General features: G+C 44.7%; 1 protein-coding gene across 1 annotated transcript; it reads left to right on the top strand.

Moving 5' to 3' along the window:
* The first annotated feature begins 9,306 nt into the window (after positions 1-9,306).
* LOC130208210 (uncharacterized) lies at positions 9,307-14,491 on the top strand. The gene is made up of 21 exons (XM_056437207.1): positions 9,307-9,785; positions 9,864-9,940; positions 10,021-10,116; positions 10,202-10,326; positions 10,653-10,796; positions 10,867-10,941; positions 11,042-11,206; positions 11,283-11,379; positions 11,462-11,679; positions 11,759-11,915; positions 11,989-12,197; positions 12,287-12,404; positions 12,661-12,857; positions 12,925-13,039; positions 13,119-13,288; positions 13,359-13,441; positions 13,520-13,650; positions 13,736-13,925; positions 13,999-14,140; positions 14,215-14,332; positions 14,409-14,491. The coding sequence occupies exons 1-21, from the start codon at positions 9,766-9,768 to the stop codon at positions 14,489-14,491; spliced, it is 2,730 nt and encodes a 909-aa protein (XP_056293182.1). The 5' UTR covers positions 9,307-9,765.
* The last annotated feature ends 2,193 nt before the right edge of the window (positions 14,492-16,684 follow it).

Below are 16,684 nucleotides of genomic sequence, written 5' to 3'. Positions count from 1 at the left end.
GGAACGGACTCCATCAACCAAAGGCAAATCTCCTCTGGGCCTATTGTGTTCACCTCTGGTCAAACTCCTGAATAAACTAATTTGAAGTTCTTCACTCAATTTGTATCTATTTCGTTTGAACCCTGTGTTGCATGTCATACATTCAGGGCAGGAACTTTTACTGTGGCACATGAGGCAGATCAACAATGGGTTGTATACAGATGTGGTAGAAGCAGCAAGACGACGACTTTAGACGGACCGTCTCCACAAGTTCTCTGATGTGCAGTGGTCGGGTGTATAAAGGATGGCACAGCTGGTGAGGACACTGAAGAAAGTATTGTCCATATGAGAACTGTTAAGTTGTAATAGTTTATTTTGATAACATCTGCAGAGGCCTATGTTTTAAATTAATACATATAGAAAGATATTATAATAGACAATATTAAGGAGAATATTGTTATTAATGTATTATGAAGCATAGGGGTAATGTTTACTCTATGCAAATGTAAATGGCAAGAATTAATGTATGTTGCATGAGAGTGACTGTATGTTAGTATTATAGATTGAAGTCGTTGAAACGTGAAATGACTTACAATAACAAGAGTCTTTTATTGTGAAGGTGACTTTAATTGACGGGAATCTTATTGTGAAAGCGACTGAAACCGGAAGTGACTGTTTGACCGAAAACAGGAAGAGTATATGACTGCGTGTTTGTAGAGGGAACTTTCTCTTTACACAGGTAAGCCCCGAGGGGAAAGGCTGAGCTCCCGAGCCGGGACACGAGGAAAGAGCGCTTTGAATGTTTGTTTCACATTTCCTGCCATTAAATGTTGATAACTTAATCCACGCGCGTCCGGAAGCCTGTTTTCCACCATCTGCGTAGTGCCCAGTTTCAGAATACCTTACAATTTGGAAACCACGAAGGCGAAACTGAGATGGCCGCCAGAGTTAAGGGACTTCCACGCGTTGCTGCGGTAAGTAGGCCGCGCTAAGGTATCGAACTATTTATGCCGTCAGAACACGACGGGGCACAAGCCCGCCGGAGAGTTTAACAAGCAATCGACGCTGTGTGTTTTGTATTTAATGTGCGTTTGTTCCTGTGCGTTTGCATGTTCGGCATGTTTTGTGCCATTTACGTGTGCGCGTCTTCCGCGTTTGGCCCGCGTGGTGGGTCGTATGCTTCGTGTTACTGATGTGTCGTCGTGTGCGTTTGCATGTTTCTGCACGTTTTCTGCCATTTATGTGCGGGTCTCATGTTTGGCGCGTGGTGGTCGCACGCCGTGTCACTGATGTGTAGTTTCGTGTGCAGTTTGTTTGTCTTTCTGTAGTGCGTTTGCACGGATGTTTGTCTCACGCGATTTTTTACTCTTCTTTTTACCGTTCCTCGTGTAGAGACTCTTTCCATGTCTAGACTTTTTCCTGTTCCTTGTGTTATTGTAGAGATTTTTCCACTCTCTTTCACGTTTTTCTATGTTATCTTGTGTGTTTTGTGCGTGTATGCTGCCACGTGGTGCGTGTGAGTAGCCTGTGTGTACGCCACACCAGGTGTGTCGCTGTTGCAACAGCGTTGTGTATTTATCGTGTTATTTAGTTGCATGTTTTTGTCATATTGTGAGTTCCTCGTTGTTCGTTTTGTCTTGTGAGTTTCACGTTTTGTATCAAGAGTTGTGGCTCAATGTGCCTGGAAGCCAGGAGTGCTTGGCACATAGTAAATTTGACAAAGACGACGCGGGGTCTCTAAGAGCACGTTAGAAAACTAATATAAACATCCGTAAACTAGCGCTGCGTGACGGCGACGCTGTTACGAGATTAAAGTTACATACGTAAGCTGGTGTACGCCGGCGCACTGCACAGTTACAAGATCATTGTCCCACAAAACTCAGTTGGGTGGCCCGTGTAAGTTGGTAATGTACGTTAGACCCTTGTTTAACATGTCCAGCATTGACAATATTCACTAAAGGGGATCCTTCTTATAAATACGGCGTGTTTTTTGTGTTTCCTGTTTTAAATCCACCATTTTGATTTGGCCTGAGAAGAAGGGATGGTAGTTCCCCTTTGTTCACCCACATGGTCGTTAGGGAGTTGAATACATTTACTTAATTTGCATGACTTTCTTGGTTAAATTAACAGCTTCTCCCATTTCACAGAAAATATCACATTTGGTTCATTGGTTAAAATAACACCGTTTTCCCATATGTTGTTTGTTAACATTTTCCCCCATTTTAAAATGTCTATGTATTTTGTATGCTGTGCAATTTCACTGTATTCACCCTAATTTGCATTCTTTCCCAACTGCACCGCATCCACAAATTAGACACATAGTGTAGAATAAATTTCCTTTCGATTTCTTTCAAAAAAATTGATTTACGATTTTTGAGGGATTTTGATCTGAAATTTTTTAGGAATTTCTGTGCTCTACATTTACATTTCCTTACATATATTAAGCCTCAGTACCTGATCCCTTCAACAATGTCAGAATCAACGTCAATTAAGACCCCTACCGCGTGGATTGAGGATGTTCTCTCGCTGCCATGAAGATGGTGGAAAGCCGACAGACTGCACCACTACAAGAAGCTGAGGAAGCACGTGCAGGAATGGCATGCAGAGGTTTACTGGATGTAACAGCCTGGAGGCATCAAGAACAGAAACTTATGCTTATGATAGTGCTCAGCGTCGCATCAAAGCAGCAGAGGAGCAGAAAAAGGAAACGCTGGTTCAGATCCCGATCAGCAGACATCGCCAAAGCCAGTGACGCTGTGGTGCAGGAAGGCGGTTGTTGCATGGGATGACAGTCCATGCTGACAACAAAGCAAGGAAGCTTCAGTCCCAGCAGCAAGGAACAGCCCCCAAGAACGCCTCCCAAAGAAGAAGCTCCCCGACTGAAACCCTGCATAAAGAGGCAGCTCCAAGGCCATCAAGCCTGGCCCCACCCCAATCCACCGACCAGAGAACTTGGCGAGCCAAGCAGACTCCGCCAACAGATGACGTCCAACATCAACTACGGAGATACCAGCCCTCAGACAAGACCGCTGCCACAGACGGAGTGCCCCCAAGACAAAGCGGAGCAACACCATATCCAAGCCCCACTCATAACAATGAGCACCGGTGTCACCCAGTACAAGCCGTACAGCCCAAGGGATATGCATTTCATCACCGACCAGCTCCCCCCCATATCGAAAGGAGTCCCCTGAATAAAGGCACTCGATGCTGCCACCACCGGGATTCCCTTGGCAGTAGGAGACATGAGAGCAATCCTGGCGAAATGCTCCTCACAGAGAGCTAGACGACCTGGAGAGAGATGCTGGCTGCTCATCTGCCCATAACAGCCAAGATGTGGACACTGTCAATATACACCTGTTTGCTGCCATCAGAACACGGTGGCCCTTACCCTGACATGGCCAACCTGTCCGGCATCAAGTTAAGGCGAGATGAAGACGCTGAGGCCTACTTGTCACGCGCTGCAAAAGTCTGGAAATCAGCTACAGGCACCAGACACGACAGGGATACCACCTCCATGAACATATGGAAGGATGCAGTGATAAAAGGACTCCCACCCAAGCTCGCCAGAGAAATGTACCGGACAGTGGGCATCCAATATGTCACTTTTGAGATATGGAATGCACACATCACCCACTTCATTGCCCAGCACATCGAAGATGAAGAAGAGGAAAAGGCAAACAAAGAAAAGATGACCATGACACTGCTAAAGCTACAACTAGCAGAAAAACATACAGAAGCTGCTAAAGACCACCAGAAGACAGAAAAACAGATGGCTCTTGCACCTGAAATAGCAGCCCAGATCGGCGTAGAAGTATGCAAGGCCATCACCCACTTCATACAACAGGGAGGCTCACACCAGCCTGCCTTCCAACGGCACCAACAAGCCATATTTCCCTGGCAACAGTTACAAGCGGATCCCAGAGAAAGTGAGCCACGGTTCCTCCAGTTTGGATACTGGATGCCGGACTGCCAGCATGAAGAAGACCCAGGAAGAGGAGGACTTCGGTATAGACGACCGAGAGGAGGACAAAACGGCCCAAACCCTCAAATAATGCCACGTGACCAAGAGTCTGAGGAGAACCTGTCATCACAGGTGCCATAGATTGTGCATTGCCAAATTGCACCATGAAGTACCACCACTCTCCACTTGAACACTGCTGAACAAAAGCTGACTGCAACATGCATCCACCTTGAGTTTTCTGAATCAAAGGTTGTTTCAGAAAAGGGAGGGATGGGAGATGCAGAGACAGTTGTGGCTGGTACCGAGATGTGGCGTTCGAGGAGTGATCAGGTCTGACTGGCACATAGCTTTGCAACCAAACACTTAACACTTTTAGAAACAAGCACCTACATGAAGAAATATATCTAGAGAACACATTCACATTCACAGGAGCAGACTATCGCCCAGGGAGGGGATAGCAGAGTTCATGGTGTGGTTTTGGAGAATGTTTGAGAAATGAACTAACCACAGTTAAGTTTTTCTTTGAGCAGGTTACCGGAGCCCACCAGGAGCCAGTGGACTAAGTCCAGGCGAATGGGGTGCTCTGAAGTCATTGCAAGGACCTCGGAGCGCCCTCGATGTGAGTGGTCTCACAAAAGTGACACCATTTCACATTTTTGTAATTATGTTCATATCTGAGACATTAGAGCGAGAGTTAGGACTGCAACATAGGAAGATGTGTGCAGACAACATTGACTCTCACTGCTCACTGTCTCCTGTCATTAATGGCACCTCGAGGTGCAAATGTTTTGTTTTTCCCCATAAGCTGTTTTAGGGGTTCGAGCACGAGAAAGAAGGGTGCTGGACGAATACCTGCCTGCTATCAGATCCTAGTAGGATTTGAATATTTCTATGCCCTAGTCAAGGGCCATAGATAGGATCAATTACATTTATCATAACCAGTAAAAGATAAATAAAGTTAGATTGGATTGGATAAGTAATTGAGACTCTGTTGGACGACAGATGCGCATTTAATAGATGATTCCTCCCACACGGGGTGAGAAGCTGTTCCTCCGACTCAGTTGAAGATTGCGAATTCAAGCCTAGAAAGTATTAGATACTTATTAAATATAGACAATTTTTCATAGTCAAGTGTCACATTCTGTATAGAGCCGGCCTAGTGGCCGCTGTGTGGTGTGTTTTCTCATTTTCTCCAACAGCTACACCTGACGCTCCAGCATCGTCCATCGTGTGCTGACTGCCTGCTGTGAGGACCTGCCATGAGGAGCTGCCCACAGGAGCATCGGACACCATCATCACCCGGCTCAGAGAGACTGAGGAGCAGACGGAGAGCCATCCTGAGGACCCCTGCGATGCCATTCGGAGCAGAGGACGACGCAGAGGAAGAAGAACAGATGACATCATGTGGATATGCAAATCCACCGACGGACGGACGGCGCAGCCAGTGAAAACCATGGGGAATAATATCTCCCCAGGGGCTGGGACGCCCGTGAGGTATGAGACAGGTTCCAGAGACGAGGCTTTTTCGACCAGAGAACCACGGCATGCAGGTAGCTGCATGAAGGCCGAGATCCTTGAGAAGTCCTCAGCTGAGATTAGTGAGTGTGAATTGCTGGTAGACAGTTAACTGCTTGCAGTCTGTGGACGCAGTAGTTCATTCTCCCTCAGCTGAGTGGGGAATCGCAACCATCATTGACAATCTGCTTGGAGGAATACTGGGTTGCAGAGCATGTATGCGGAGGACTGGATTCACAGGGATGCACAGACACCTGCACAGATAGACACTTAGACAGTGCACACGTTACATCAACCGGAACCATCCCAGCAAGATTTTTCACCTGTGTGATGAATACATTCACACTGACACTTAGTGTTATTTAGTTTCCTTGAGAAGCAGGGATGCAAGGAGGGAGTGATGTTCTTCCACAGGGATGCTGAATGATAATGAGTGCTTATTAAAATGTTGTACAATGTTTGTTTACATAGAGGGTCAAAATAAAAGGGCTATTACTTGGTTGTTTTATACTATTGGATAAGTATAAAAGGAGGGATTGTTAAGTTGTAATAGTTTATTTTGATAACATCTGCAGTGGTCTTATGTTTTAAATTAATACATATAGAAAGATATTATAATAGACAATATTAAGGAGAATATTGATATTGTTATTAATGTATTATGAAGCATAGGGGTAATGTTTACTCTATGCAAATGTAAATGGCAAGAATTAATGTATGTTGCATGAGAGTGACTATGTTAGTATTATAGATTGACCGGTTGAAATCCGTGAAATGACTTACAATAACAAGAGACTTTTATTGTGAAGGTGACTTTAATTGACGGGAATCTTATTGTGAAAGCGATTGAAACCGGAAGTGACTGTTTGACCGAAAACAGGAAGAGTATATGACTGCGTGTTTGTAGAGGGAACTTTCTCTTTACACAGGTAAGCCCCGAGGGGAAAGGCTGAGCTCCCGAGCCGGGACACGAGGAAAGAGCGCTTTGAATGTTTGTTTCACATTTCCTGCCATTAAATGTTGATAACTTAATCCACGCGCGTCCGGAAGCCTGTTTTCCACCATCTGCGTAGTGCCCAGTTTCAGAATACCTTACAGAACCTTGACCACCCTCTCCTCTAGCTGCTGCAGGGACGGTAGAGCATGTTCTCAACAGACTGCTTCAGCAGAACATTCCTACACAACCGGTGCCACCCGGACCGAAACGCACATTTTGGTGCCTGAGCCGATTGAAATTGAGAAACTTATTTTGAACTTCTCTGGTGACTCCGCCCTGTCAGCAGGTTTCGATAGCCTATCATATTTAACTTTGAAAGCGGAGGCATGCGCCGTGTTTGTCTGCGTGAGCACATCAGCGGTCAGGCTGAGCGCGATGGAGAGACCGGTCCCCCTGAAAACGTGTAGACCGATGATAAGAGCAGCCTGAACTCATTAGTACCGTGATGTTGATTGCAAGTCTTGCATTCATAAAAGTAGGCCAACAAATAATAAATTGGAGCCATTATAACCATGTTTAAGCTAGCTCGTAGCTGGTAGCTAGCTACGAGTTTGACAGTCTGATATCCGTTGTTTTTCAGTGCGGCCATGATGACGGCTTTTACAGGTAATATGGCCGAAGAGATTTTTAATGTCCTCATTGTGCTCCTTTTTTATATTTTAAGTATCGGTTCAGGCACTGGTATCGGGGGAAGAACGCAAACGATCCAATTGTTCTAGGCCATGCGGCTCTTACGTTCATATTGAAGTTTGTGTTTTTTTTATTGTGGGAGTCAGGGTTTTTCCTGCATAGAGAAAATGTGGGCGCGCGCCTAAACCGTTTTCTCGAACGACTAAGGCAAAAAAAAGTCCAATGGAAAAAAGAAAAAAAAACTGTTCATCACGTGCATGTCAGCGAATATTTTTTCAATAGTATGTTTCAAGTAGGCTACAGCCGAACCCTCGTTCTGTTTTGATCAATAGTAATCGAGTTGATAAGCGTGTCTTGTCTGATCAATATGCAACTGTGAGGTGCGCGAATGGACAGAGCGGCCAGCTGCTGATCACTCAACAGCCCGACGTGCACAAATGCAAATGAAATTTCCACTCAAAATGCTGACAAAAGTTTGATTAACGATTTCAAACGCAGCCTCCATTGGTATTATTAACATGGAATGATAATATAGTGTAGGCACGAAGAAAATAAAAGGAAATTGCAAAACACCTGGGAATAAATACATTGATTAGAATATATATATAAAGTTATATGTGCTCGCTATAACTTCTATTTTATAATTTCTATTAAAAAAAATTGGGAGCACCGAAGACCTATTTTGACACGGGAAAAACCCTGCCGTGTTCGCTTCGCTTGAGTTCAAGAGAGTATTTTCGTCAAACGTGCATGTGGGCGAGATGAAAAGTCGGCGTTTCTCAATCAGCGTACTTGTGCGTACTTTCCTCTACTTGTGTCCTCGTGACTCGTGAAACGTCATCAGTCGCAGCCCGAGTACATGCTCCAATTCAAAGTTCGCTTCTCGCAAAGCACGGTCAAAATGCCCGGATGTGACTGGATCCTCCCACTTTCCGGAGGATGCATCAGAGGAGACTTGTGCGTACTCTGGCCAGCATATATCCCAGAATGCATTTCAGCAGCAACCGGAAACAGTAGCGGAGGAGAAAATAAACTACTGACAGTTGACTTTTTATAAATACTACTACTGTTGAGTCACGGAATGTAATTTTAGGATGTTTTGTTTTTTGACTGTAAAAAATAATTTACAGTGAATAATTAGAGTAAACTCAGGAGCAAGAACAGCTGATGTGGTGACGTCATCAAGTCAGCTGCTGTTCCAATGCAGAAAGACCGTCCTCCCGTTCTCCGGAGTCTGGACTCCCAAGACCAGACTCCAAAAGAACACAAGTCTGTACTCGTGTACTTTGAATTGAGAAACGCTGTGTGTTTCCTGAAACACGTGAAATCAAAGCATCGACCTGTTCTGACTGACCCATGTGAAAGAAATGCTTCCTGTGGCAACAACAGAATCAAGCCATATTGAAGAGGATTGTTCAAGGCAAAGAATGCAGGAAGTCCCACAAACCAACATGCATAGTAAAAGAAAAACGCTATTGTAAAATATTCTATTATTGTTTGTGGACTTGGTTGAACTGAGTGTGTGTGTGTGTGTGTGTTTTGTGTGTGTCTGTGTGCGTGTGTGCGCATCATGTTGCTCTTTGCGGCAACACAGTAAAAAATGTGTCTCCTAGTCTCTGACTGGTTGGCCACCCCTGTTCTAGGCTAATACTGCTCTTCTCAGGAAAACCCATTGTTACCCATTCTTCCAATTGGTCGACAGTGAGTCTGTCCTACCTGTGCAAGATCAAATGTATTGTATTGTATTGTGTGCTGCCACAACATATAGAGGAAAGTGTTATATGTGTGCATTGTTTTATATTAGGCAAAGATGACTTAAAGCGCACACACATCTCACTCCCAGATATGAGTTACAAGGATGCCAGACGTAGATAGACATAGCGACCTTTGAACTGCAGAAAACCATACCTTAAATGTAGCTAACCGCTATCTAACGTAATGTTAGCCCAACCCCTTCACCATGAACTGTTCTTATCAATCTCTTCATCTCACTTCTCCCCCACTCAAACTCTGTTGGATTTTTTAGAGATCTTCATCGACTGCAATACCTGTTATCACACCGTGTAACTCAATTCTCACCAACCTCTTTCTCACTTAAAATGCTCTTACATATACTGTCTATTAGCATTGCTTTGTTTTTCGGTTCTTCCGTATTAATATAGTGAAAAAAAGTTTCCATCCTCAGGACTTTTGCCATTTCCACGTCTCGATCTTTTTTGTCACTTCCCTAGTCAGGGCTATCGAGCTAAGACCGACATGCTCATCTTCCTTTCTGAATTTAAGGGTTTACTTTAAATTCCCCCTTATCACCTTCCGGTAAACCACTCTATTTCCTTCATCAGAACAGTTTTCTCCCAAACTTCTCTTCATTTGTTGACTTCCCTTCAAACTTCACTCCCTTTGCTGTCCTCTCCCTTTTGTGTCCTCCTCTCCCAATAGAGACTGGAGTCCACCCACAGGATGGAAGATCACCTGTTACAGGTCCTTTTTGAAACAGCTGGTGATGTCTCACATGTGTATTGTAATTAACTGATGTATAAAACAGCTGGCGATGTATCAGCAAGCAGTCAGTCACTTCACTTCAGAGTTGGTCTGTTATCAGGTGTGCTGGGTGTTCAGTGCCAAGCGCTGCTAGTGATTGGATTCCTCTAGTTCTTTTGTTTGGCTGCTCTCAGACTGCAAGATGTGGAGACTTGGGAACATGTGAGTTACTTTACTTTCTTTGTTTAATGACTGCTTCCTGCACACTTAATGTCTCTAAATGATGTGTTTTACTTTAAGGTTGTTATGGAACTTGATGGCTGCAGTAATCCTCTTGGCTCAAGCAAGGCCAAATATGAAGGTCAATTCACAGTCAAGTAAGCCAGACTTTAAACTAAATGACTTTACCATTGTTCCAGAATGTGTACTGCTCCTCACAAGCCTTTTCTTTTAACAGGCAGTGGCTTGCATTCAGACTGCGTGGGTAATCTAATGAGGCTGTCATTGGACAAGGCCCTAGCAGTGGGGAATGCGCTTGAGGTGGAGGCCATCAGTAAGCATGCAGTCTGCTAATAAGCATGGTTGGTTAACACTAGGAGAGAGGTGTCCTGTCATGCTCGTCTTTATTTCCCCCCCAGATGGCACCCAGCACATTGTGATAACGCCCAACTTGGCTGCTCAGTGTGGCTACAGCATGGAGTCCGACCCGTGGGGTAACACCAGAATCTACTCGTCTCTGCTGGGCTGCTACGTGGACAATAAGGTATGTTTGAATTTGCTTTATTTGAGGACATTTAATTATGAGTTGCCTGTGAGAAACATGTTTGCACATTTGTTGCATTAATGACTTAAGAATTGAACTTTTTACGAGCATATATTTTAGCTTATCAGTATTGTATGCGTTTTATACAGTGGCCATCTAAAATGGACTGTGCTTGACCTTATATATTTTAGCCACTATAAAAATACTAAACACGTTTCCCCAATTGGAGAACACCAATTGGAGCCATTTTTGTTTAAAAAATTGCAGGATTTTAAGCTCTTGACTCTCCTAAAGCCAAATTCTTGTTTCATGCATTTCATTTGTAGGACGATCAAACCTTTAATGTTGGCTTAAGGCTCCGAATGTACGGCCCCAGTGGATCAGATGTGGTTACCCATGATGTGAGCCAGACTTGCAGCTACACTAGCTGGGCCTCTAGAGAGATTCTCTGTGACAGGAACTACATGGAAGTAGGTCACTTAATATTGAAAGCTCTACCGACTTGTTTCTAACTATCTATTAAGCCACCATTTCTTTTAGGTGTCCCACCACATTGCTACTCCTGAAGCTAAGGGGCACTCTCGAGATGTTAAAGAGATCGACGTCATGCCTGATGTATGTGTACGAATTCCTTTTACAGTGGGCTTGCGTTTCAACCTGCACCATTCTTATGTCATTCAACAGAGGTAATGATTAATTCTCTCCTTACCTATAGGCCTCTGTGGAATCACATGGCATCTGGAAGTTGACATTTTACACACCAGAACCAGTATCAATGGTGCTGAGGGAGGCTGAACAAGCTGGTTATGGTGCCATGGTGACCTCAACCCGTCTGGTTATGCGATCCCCCTACAATACAGCAGAGACCACTTCAGAAGAAGTAAGCAACAGACCCATCAAGTGGTTTGCATAAAAGTTGGCTTTGGAAGCAGAACTATAAACCTGACATCTCTTAGGTGGATGGAGTCAACATGGAAGTTTTCAGGGTGAGAGCCTACTACAAGGCACCACATGGTCTGGGTGTGGTGGACTTGGCAGCTGCTTGTCCCACAGGCAAGTCTCGAGCATTCTGTTTCTGGACATGGTTTCCCTTAGTTTGTCACAAAGGAGTCAACAGTTGGGTTATCATTAACAGGTGGTGTCCTCGTCACCAACAACGTAATCTCTTGGCACGTACCTCGCCGTATGACACCACTGGTAGATGGCAGCTTTGAAATCCGAGAAATGCACATGGGCATTAACGGAAGGAGGCTTGATGGATCTCAGATGGCTGCACGAGGGTACACGCTGTCCGCCACAGATTTCCACATCATCATTGAGATCCCAGTGGGCTCGCCTGATGGTCACTACAAGGTTGGGAAGTCCTCTAGCTTAGAAATGAAAGAGTTACTTTTCTTTGCATATTTTATTAAAATGTCATGAATAATTGCAGAGCCATGCCCCAGATTACCAGTACCACGTTTCCTACATTGTGGAGCCCATGCTTGAGGTACTGTGGAGGACCACTGGCACCCGAGATGATACCAGATACAAGGTTTTGTTCCCCATTACCACCCCTCTTATTCTTCAAGCTCCCCACGTCCAAGAAAGTAAGTCATTATCTGGAAGCCGACAACTTCAGGCTAATAAAGGAAGGTTTATAGCCTTTTTCCTGTTCCTCAGATACTGTCCCAGAGGCTCGCCTTTTCAGCATTGTCTTGGGGCCCCTTCTTCATGATGTGGTGCTGAGGAACATCACCTTCTTCACCAGCGTGCTCACTGTTGAAGAGAGCAATGCCAGAGGTTTTACCATCCAGGAGCATCGCCACAACAATGGAACCAAGAGCATCTCTGTTTTAGTGCCCTTTGATGCAGATATTGTCCTGAAAGATGCAAGTGAAATTAAATGCTAAATGTCAATGGTGCCAGCTTATTTGCTCTATTGGTTTCAGTGACATAACTGAGTTGTTTACGTCTGCAGAATCCTGAACCCTTGATTACAACCTACTTCCTCTCTCTGATCTTTGGGTTTATCATCCTTCCTGAAGAAACTCCATTTGCCCACCCAGTCGAGTTGCAGGCGTCTCTGCAAGATGTTGGTGAGATTGAACTTTTCACTGTTTACTTTATCTAGCTCACAATTGCATCGTGTGGGGAGAAATTTAACTAATATGGCCATGAAATTTCCCAGGTACTTTTAATATGTACATGTTTTAAATGTAACATTATTGGTGCCAGAGGAGAGAGGTTATCTATACAAAAACCTTGGGTGTCTCCTTTTAAATATGACATTACACAACCTCGTAGAGTTTAAGCTAAAGATAGTCCAATGGTCAACCTTGTCTCTGCTTTTAGAGCTACCAACCATCACTGGCACCTGTGACCAGAACCAGTTTTACATCAGTGTGAAATACGGGAGTCAAGGCAACAATTTCAAGGCAATGGTTGGACATCAACAGCTGACACCTGAGATGGCTCACTACCAGTTCCAAGAAAACGGCACACACTTCAGCGTCAGTCTTCCATACAATGCCAAGGATGCGACCTTCGAGGTATGTTTCACTGTAACCTCTCACCTTGAAGCTTCTGCATTGGATAACTTCCTTCTTTGTCTTCCAGCTGATAACCTCAGATTCACTAAGAGCCCACGTTGACTTCTTTCTGCTTCATGCCCGTAACGACTGGGTGCTCGCTGATCTCTTCTTGTCCTGCAACTTTCCCTTAACAACAACCGGTAAGACTTAAACATGTTGAGGGTTTCTGCTGATGGGACTATAGGACATGTTCTTCACCCTTACTACCTCTACTCGCAGAGTGCTACCCCAATGGAACGATGACTGCTACGGCTGTGAAGGTGGCTTCTGTGACCAATATGGTCCCAAGTAGGCTGACCCTAATGGACCAGTCTTGCAAACCGGCATTCAGTGGTGATCGCTTTGCATATTTCTCTTTCAATGTTGCGTCCTGTGGAACCACAAGAACAGTAAGTGTTGGTTCACCTTAAATCTCCACACTATTGTTATATGCTAATGCCACCGTCCTTTTGTCCTCAGTTCTTTGACCACTACATGCTTTATGAAAATGAGATTGCCTTGCCTTATAACAAAGGAGCATCACCAGTTGGTCCTCAGTACAGGTAGAGGGACTCGTCCAATCTTTTAATCGAATATACTTTCTAGTGAGGTCCACCTCAGTGTATTTTCTTTTCTCCAAGACAAACCATTTCCTGCTACTATGTGGTCAACGAGACTCAGACTGTTGGCTTCAGCTCAAAAGCAAGACAATATGAACCCACCGCGGAGATCGGCTCAGGACAGCTGATGGTTCAAATGAGGCTAGCCCAGGGTAAAGTTGACTTCATCACAACCTTGTTTTACGACTGTACCCAGTCTGGGCAATGCCTCTTTCTAATGGGACTCTTCTCCTCCAGATTCATCGTACATGCTCTTCTACCAAGCAGAAGATTATCCAGTTGTAAAATATCTGAGGCAGCCTCTGTATTTTGAGGTAGAGCTGGTTGAGGCTACTGACCCAAATTTGGAGCTCATCTTGGAGAACTGTTGGGCTACACTTGATGAAGACCGGACATCTCTGCCTAGCTGGGATATCATTGTAGATAGGTAATGAGTAGCATAAAGCTAGGTAAGGTCTCAAAACTTGTGATAAATTATTATGTTGTCAATCCCTCCCCAGCTGTGCAAATCCTGATGACAGCTATGTGACAGTTTTCCATCCTGTTGTGAGAGATGCCAGGGTTTTAGTCCCATCCCACATCAAACGCTTCTCTATAAAGATGTTCACCTTTACTAAAGATGAGGCGGTTCTGAAGAACGAGGTAACGTATGAGCAGTGTGCATTGTCCACATCTCATAGTAGCCCTGTGTAATAAACCCTTCTGTCCGTCTACAGATCTTTGTCCACTGCGATGCAGAGATTTGTGACTCGCATCAGCAAGCAGATGGTTCATGCAGAGGCCAGTGTGTTGAACCTGCACACCAGATGAACTACAGACGAGAGAGAAAACGGGGTACGGGACATATGGGAAACATTCGTCAACAAACTACATGCAGTTGGTGATCGCCTTTGTCTTTTTTTTCTTCTAGTACAAAGAGGAACGGACTCCATCAACCAAAGGCAGATCTCCTCTGGGCCTATTGTGTTCACCTCTGGTCAAACTCCTGAATAAACTAATTTAAAAGTTCTTCAATCATCTCTTCACTCAATTTGTATCTATTTTGTTTGAACCCTGCATTGCATGTCATACATTCAGGGCAGCAACTCTTACTGTGGCACATGAGGCATATCAACAATGGGTTGTATACCGATGTGGTAGAAGCAGCAAGACGACGACTTTAGACGGACCATCTCCACAAGTTCTCTGATGTGCAGTGGTCGGGTGTCTAAAGGATGGCACAGGTGGTGAGGACACTGAAGAAAGTATTGTCCATATGAGAACCTTGACCACCCTCTCCTCTACCTGCTGCAGGGACAGTAGAGCACGTTCTCAACAGACTGCTTCAGCAGAACATTCCTGACTAGGGTTGGGTGCCACATTGGGGGTTCCGGGTGGCACCGGTTCCTACACAACCGGTGCCACCCGGACCGAAACGCCACGCACATTTCGGGGCTTCCTTTCGGTGCCTGAGCCGATTGAAATTGAGAAACTTATTTTGAACTTCTCTGGTGACTCCGCCGTCAGCAGGTTACGATAGCCGATCATATTTAACTTTGAAAGCGGAGGCATGCGCCGTGTTTGTCTGCGTGAGCACATCAGCGGTCAGGCTGAGCGAGATGGAGATACCGTCACCGGTCCCCCTGAAAACGTGTAAACCGATGGTGACACGAGCAGCCTGAACTCAGATTAGTACCGTGATGTTGATTGCAAGTCTTGCATTCATAAAAGTAGGCCAACAAATAATAAATTAGAGCCATTATAACCATGTTTAAGCTAACTCGTAGCTGGTAGCTAGCTACGAGTTTGACAGTATCAGTTTGTCAGTGCGGCCATGATAACGGCTTTTACAAGTAATATGGCCGAAGAGGTTTTTAATGTCCTCAGTGTTCCTTTTCTTTAAAGTATCAGTTCAGGCACCGGTATTGTTTTAAAAGTACCCGTTTAGCACCGGTATTGGAAAAAACACAAACGATCCAATTGTTCTAGGCCATGCGGCTCTTAAGTTCATATCGAAGTTTGTGGGGTTTTTTTTATGTGGATGTTCGCTTTGCTTGAGTTCAAGACGGTATTTTCGTCAAATGTGCATGTGGGCGAGATGAAAATAAACTCGCGGCACGCTGGCCAAACGCAGAAATACCACAGCCGAATGTCGAGCGGGCCGTTCTACGGAGGGGTTCGCGGACGTTAATTCGATGAAAATCGAGTCTGTGTTTCCTGAAACACGTGAAACCAAAGCATCGACCTGTTCTGACTGACCCATGTGAAAGAATTGCTTCCTGTGGCAACAACAGAATCAAGCCATATTGAAGAGGATTGTTCAAGGCAAAGAATGCAGGAAGTCCCACAAACCAACATGCATAGTCAAAGAAAAACGCTATTGTAAAATATTATATTATTGTTTGTGGACTTGGTTGAACTGAGTGTGTGTCTGTGTGTCTGTGTTTTTGTGTCTGTGTGTGTGTGTGCGCATCATTCAATTCAATTCAGTTTATTTGTATAGCCCAATTTCACAAATTACAAATTTGTCTCGGAGTGCTTTACAATCTGTACACATAGACATCCCTGCCCCAAAACCTCACATCGGACCAGGAAAAACTCCCAAATAACCCTTCAGGGGGGGAAAAAAGGGAAGAAACCTTCAGGAGAGCAACAGAGGAGGATCCCTCTCCAGGATGGACAGATGCAATAGATGTCATGTGTACAGAAGGACAGATTTAGAGTTAAAATACATTCAATGAATATGACAGAGTGTATGAATAGTTCATAGTTGGCATATTCCACGATGGAGACCTCCACGATCCATCAGGCAGATGGCGGTGGGGAGGAGGAGTGGGCGGAGTCTCAACAGTGGGCGGAGTCTCAACAGGATAGTGGCGTAGTCAGGAGCAGGAATTCCATGACCCAGACCTCGATGATCCATCAGGCAGATAGGATCTATGCCGTCTCATAGGGTCCGATGACCCCATGAGACGTGAAGTCAAAAGGACTCGGGAGAAAGCAGAGTTAGTAACGTGTGATTGAGATGAAAATTCATCCCTAAGGAGAGAAAAAGAGGAGATAGGTACTCAGTGCATCCTAAAACGTCCCGGCAGCTATAAGCCTATAGCAGCATATCAAGGGGCTGGACCAGGGCAAACCTGATTCAGCCCTAACTATAAGCTCTGTCAAGAGGAAAGTCTTCAGTCTACTCTTAACGAGGTGACT

The sequence above is a fragment of the Pseudoliparis swirei genome, chromosome 18 (genome assembly GCF_029220125.1).
Source record: "Pseudoliparis swirei isolate HS2019 ecotype Mariana Trench chromosome 18, NWPU_hadal_v1, whole genome shotgun sequence".
Classification (NCBI taxonomy): Eukaryota; Metazoa; Chordata; class Actinopteri; order Perciformes; family Liparidae; genus Pseudoliparis; species Pseudoliparis swirei.
Note: the sequence above shows the minus strand (reverse complement) of the source record. Positions and strands in the feature narration are given on the sequence as shown.

What these genes read in the sequence shown, in the direction of transcription:
- LOC130208210 (XM_056437207.1), top strand. Translation starts at nt 9,766, where the DNA reads ATGTGGAGACTTGGGAACAT. An exon ending in GGCGTCTCTGCAAGATGTTG is followed by an intron (nt 12,405 to 12,660) that starts GTGAGATTGAAC and finishes CTCTGCTTTTAG; the next exon opens with AGCTACCAACCATCACTGGC. An exon ending in CAGACGAGAGAGAAAACGGG is followed by an intron (nt 14,333 to 14,408) that starts GTACGGGACATA and finishes TTTTTCTTCTAG; the next exon opens with TACAAAGAGGAACGGACTCC.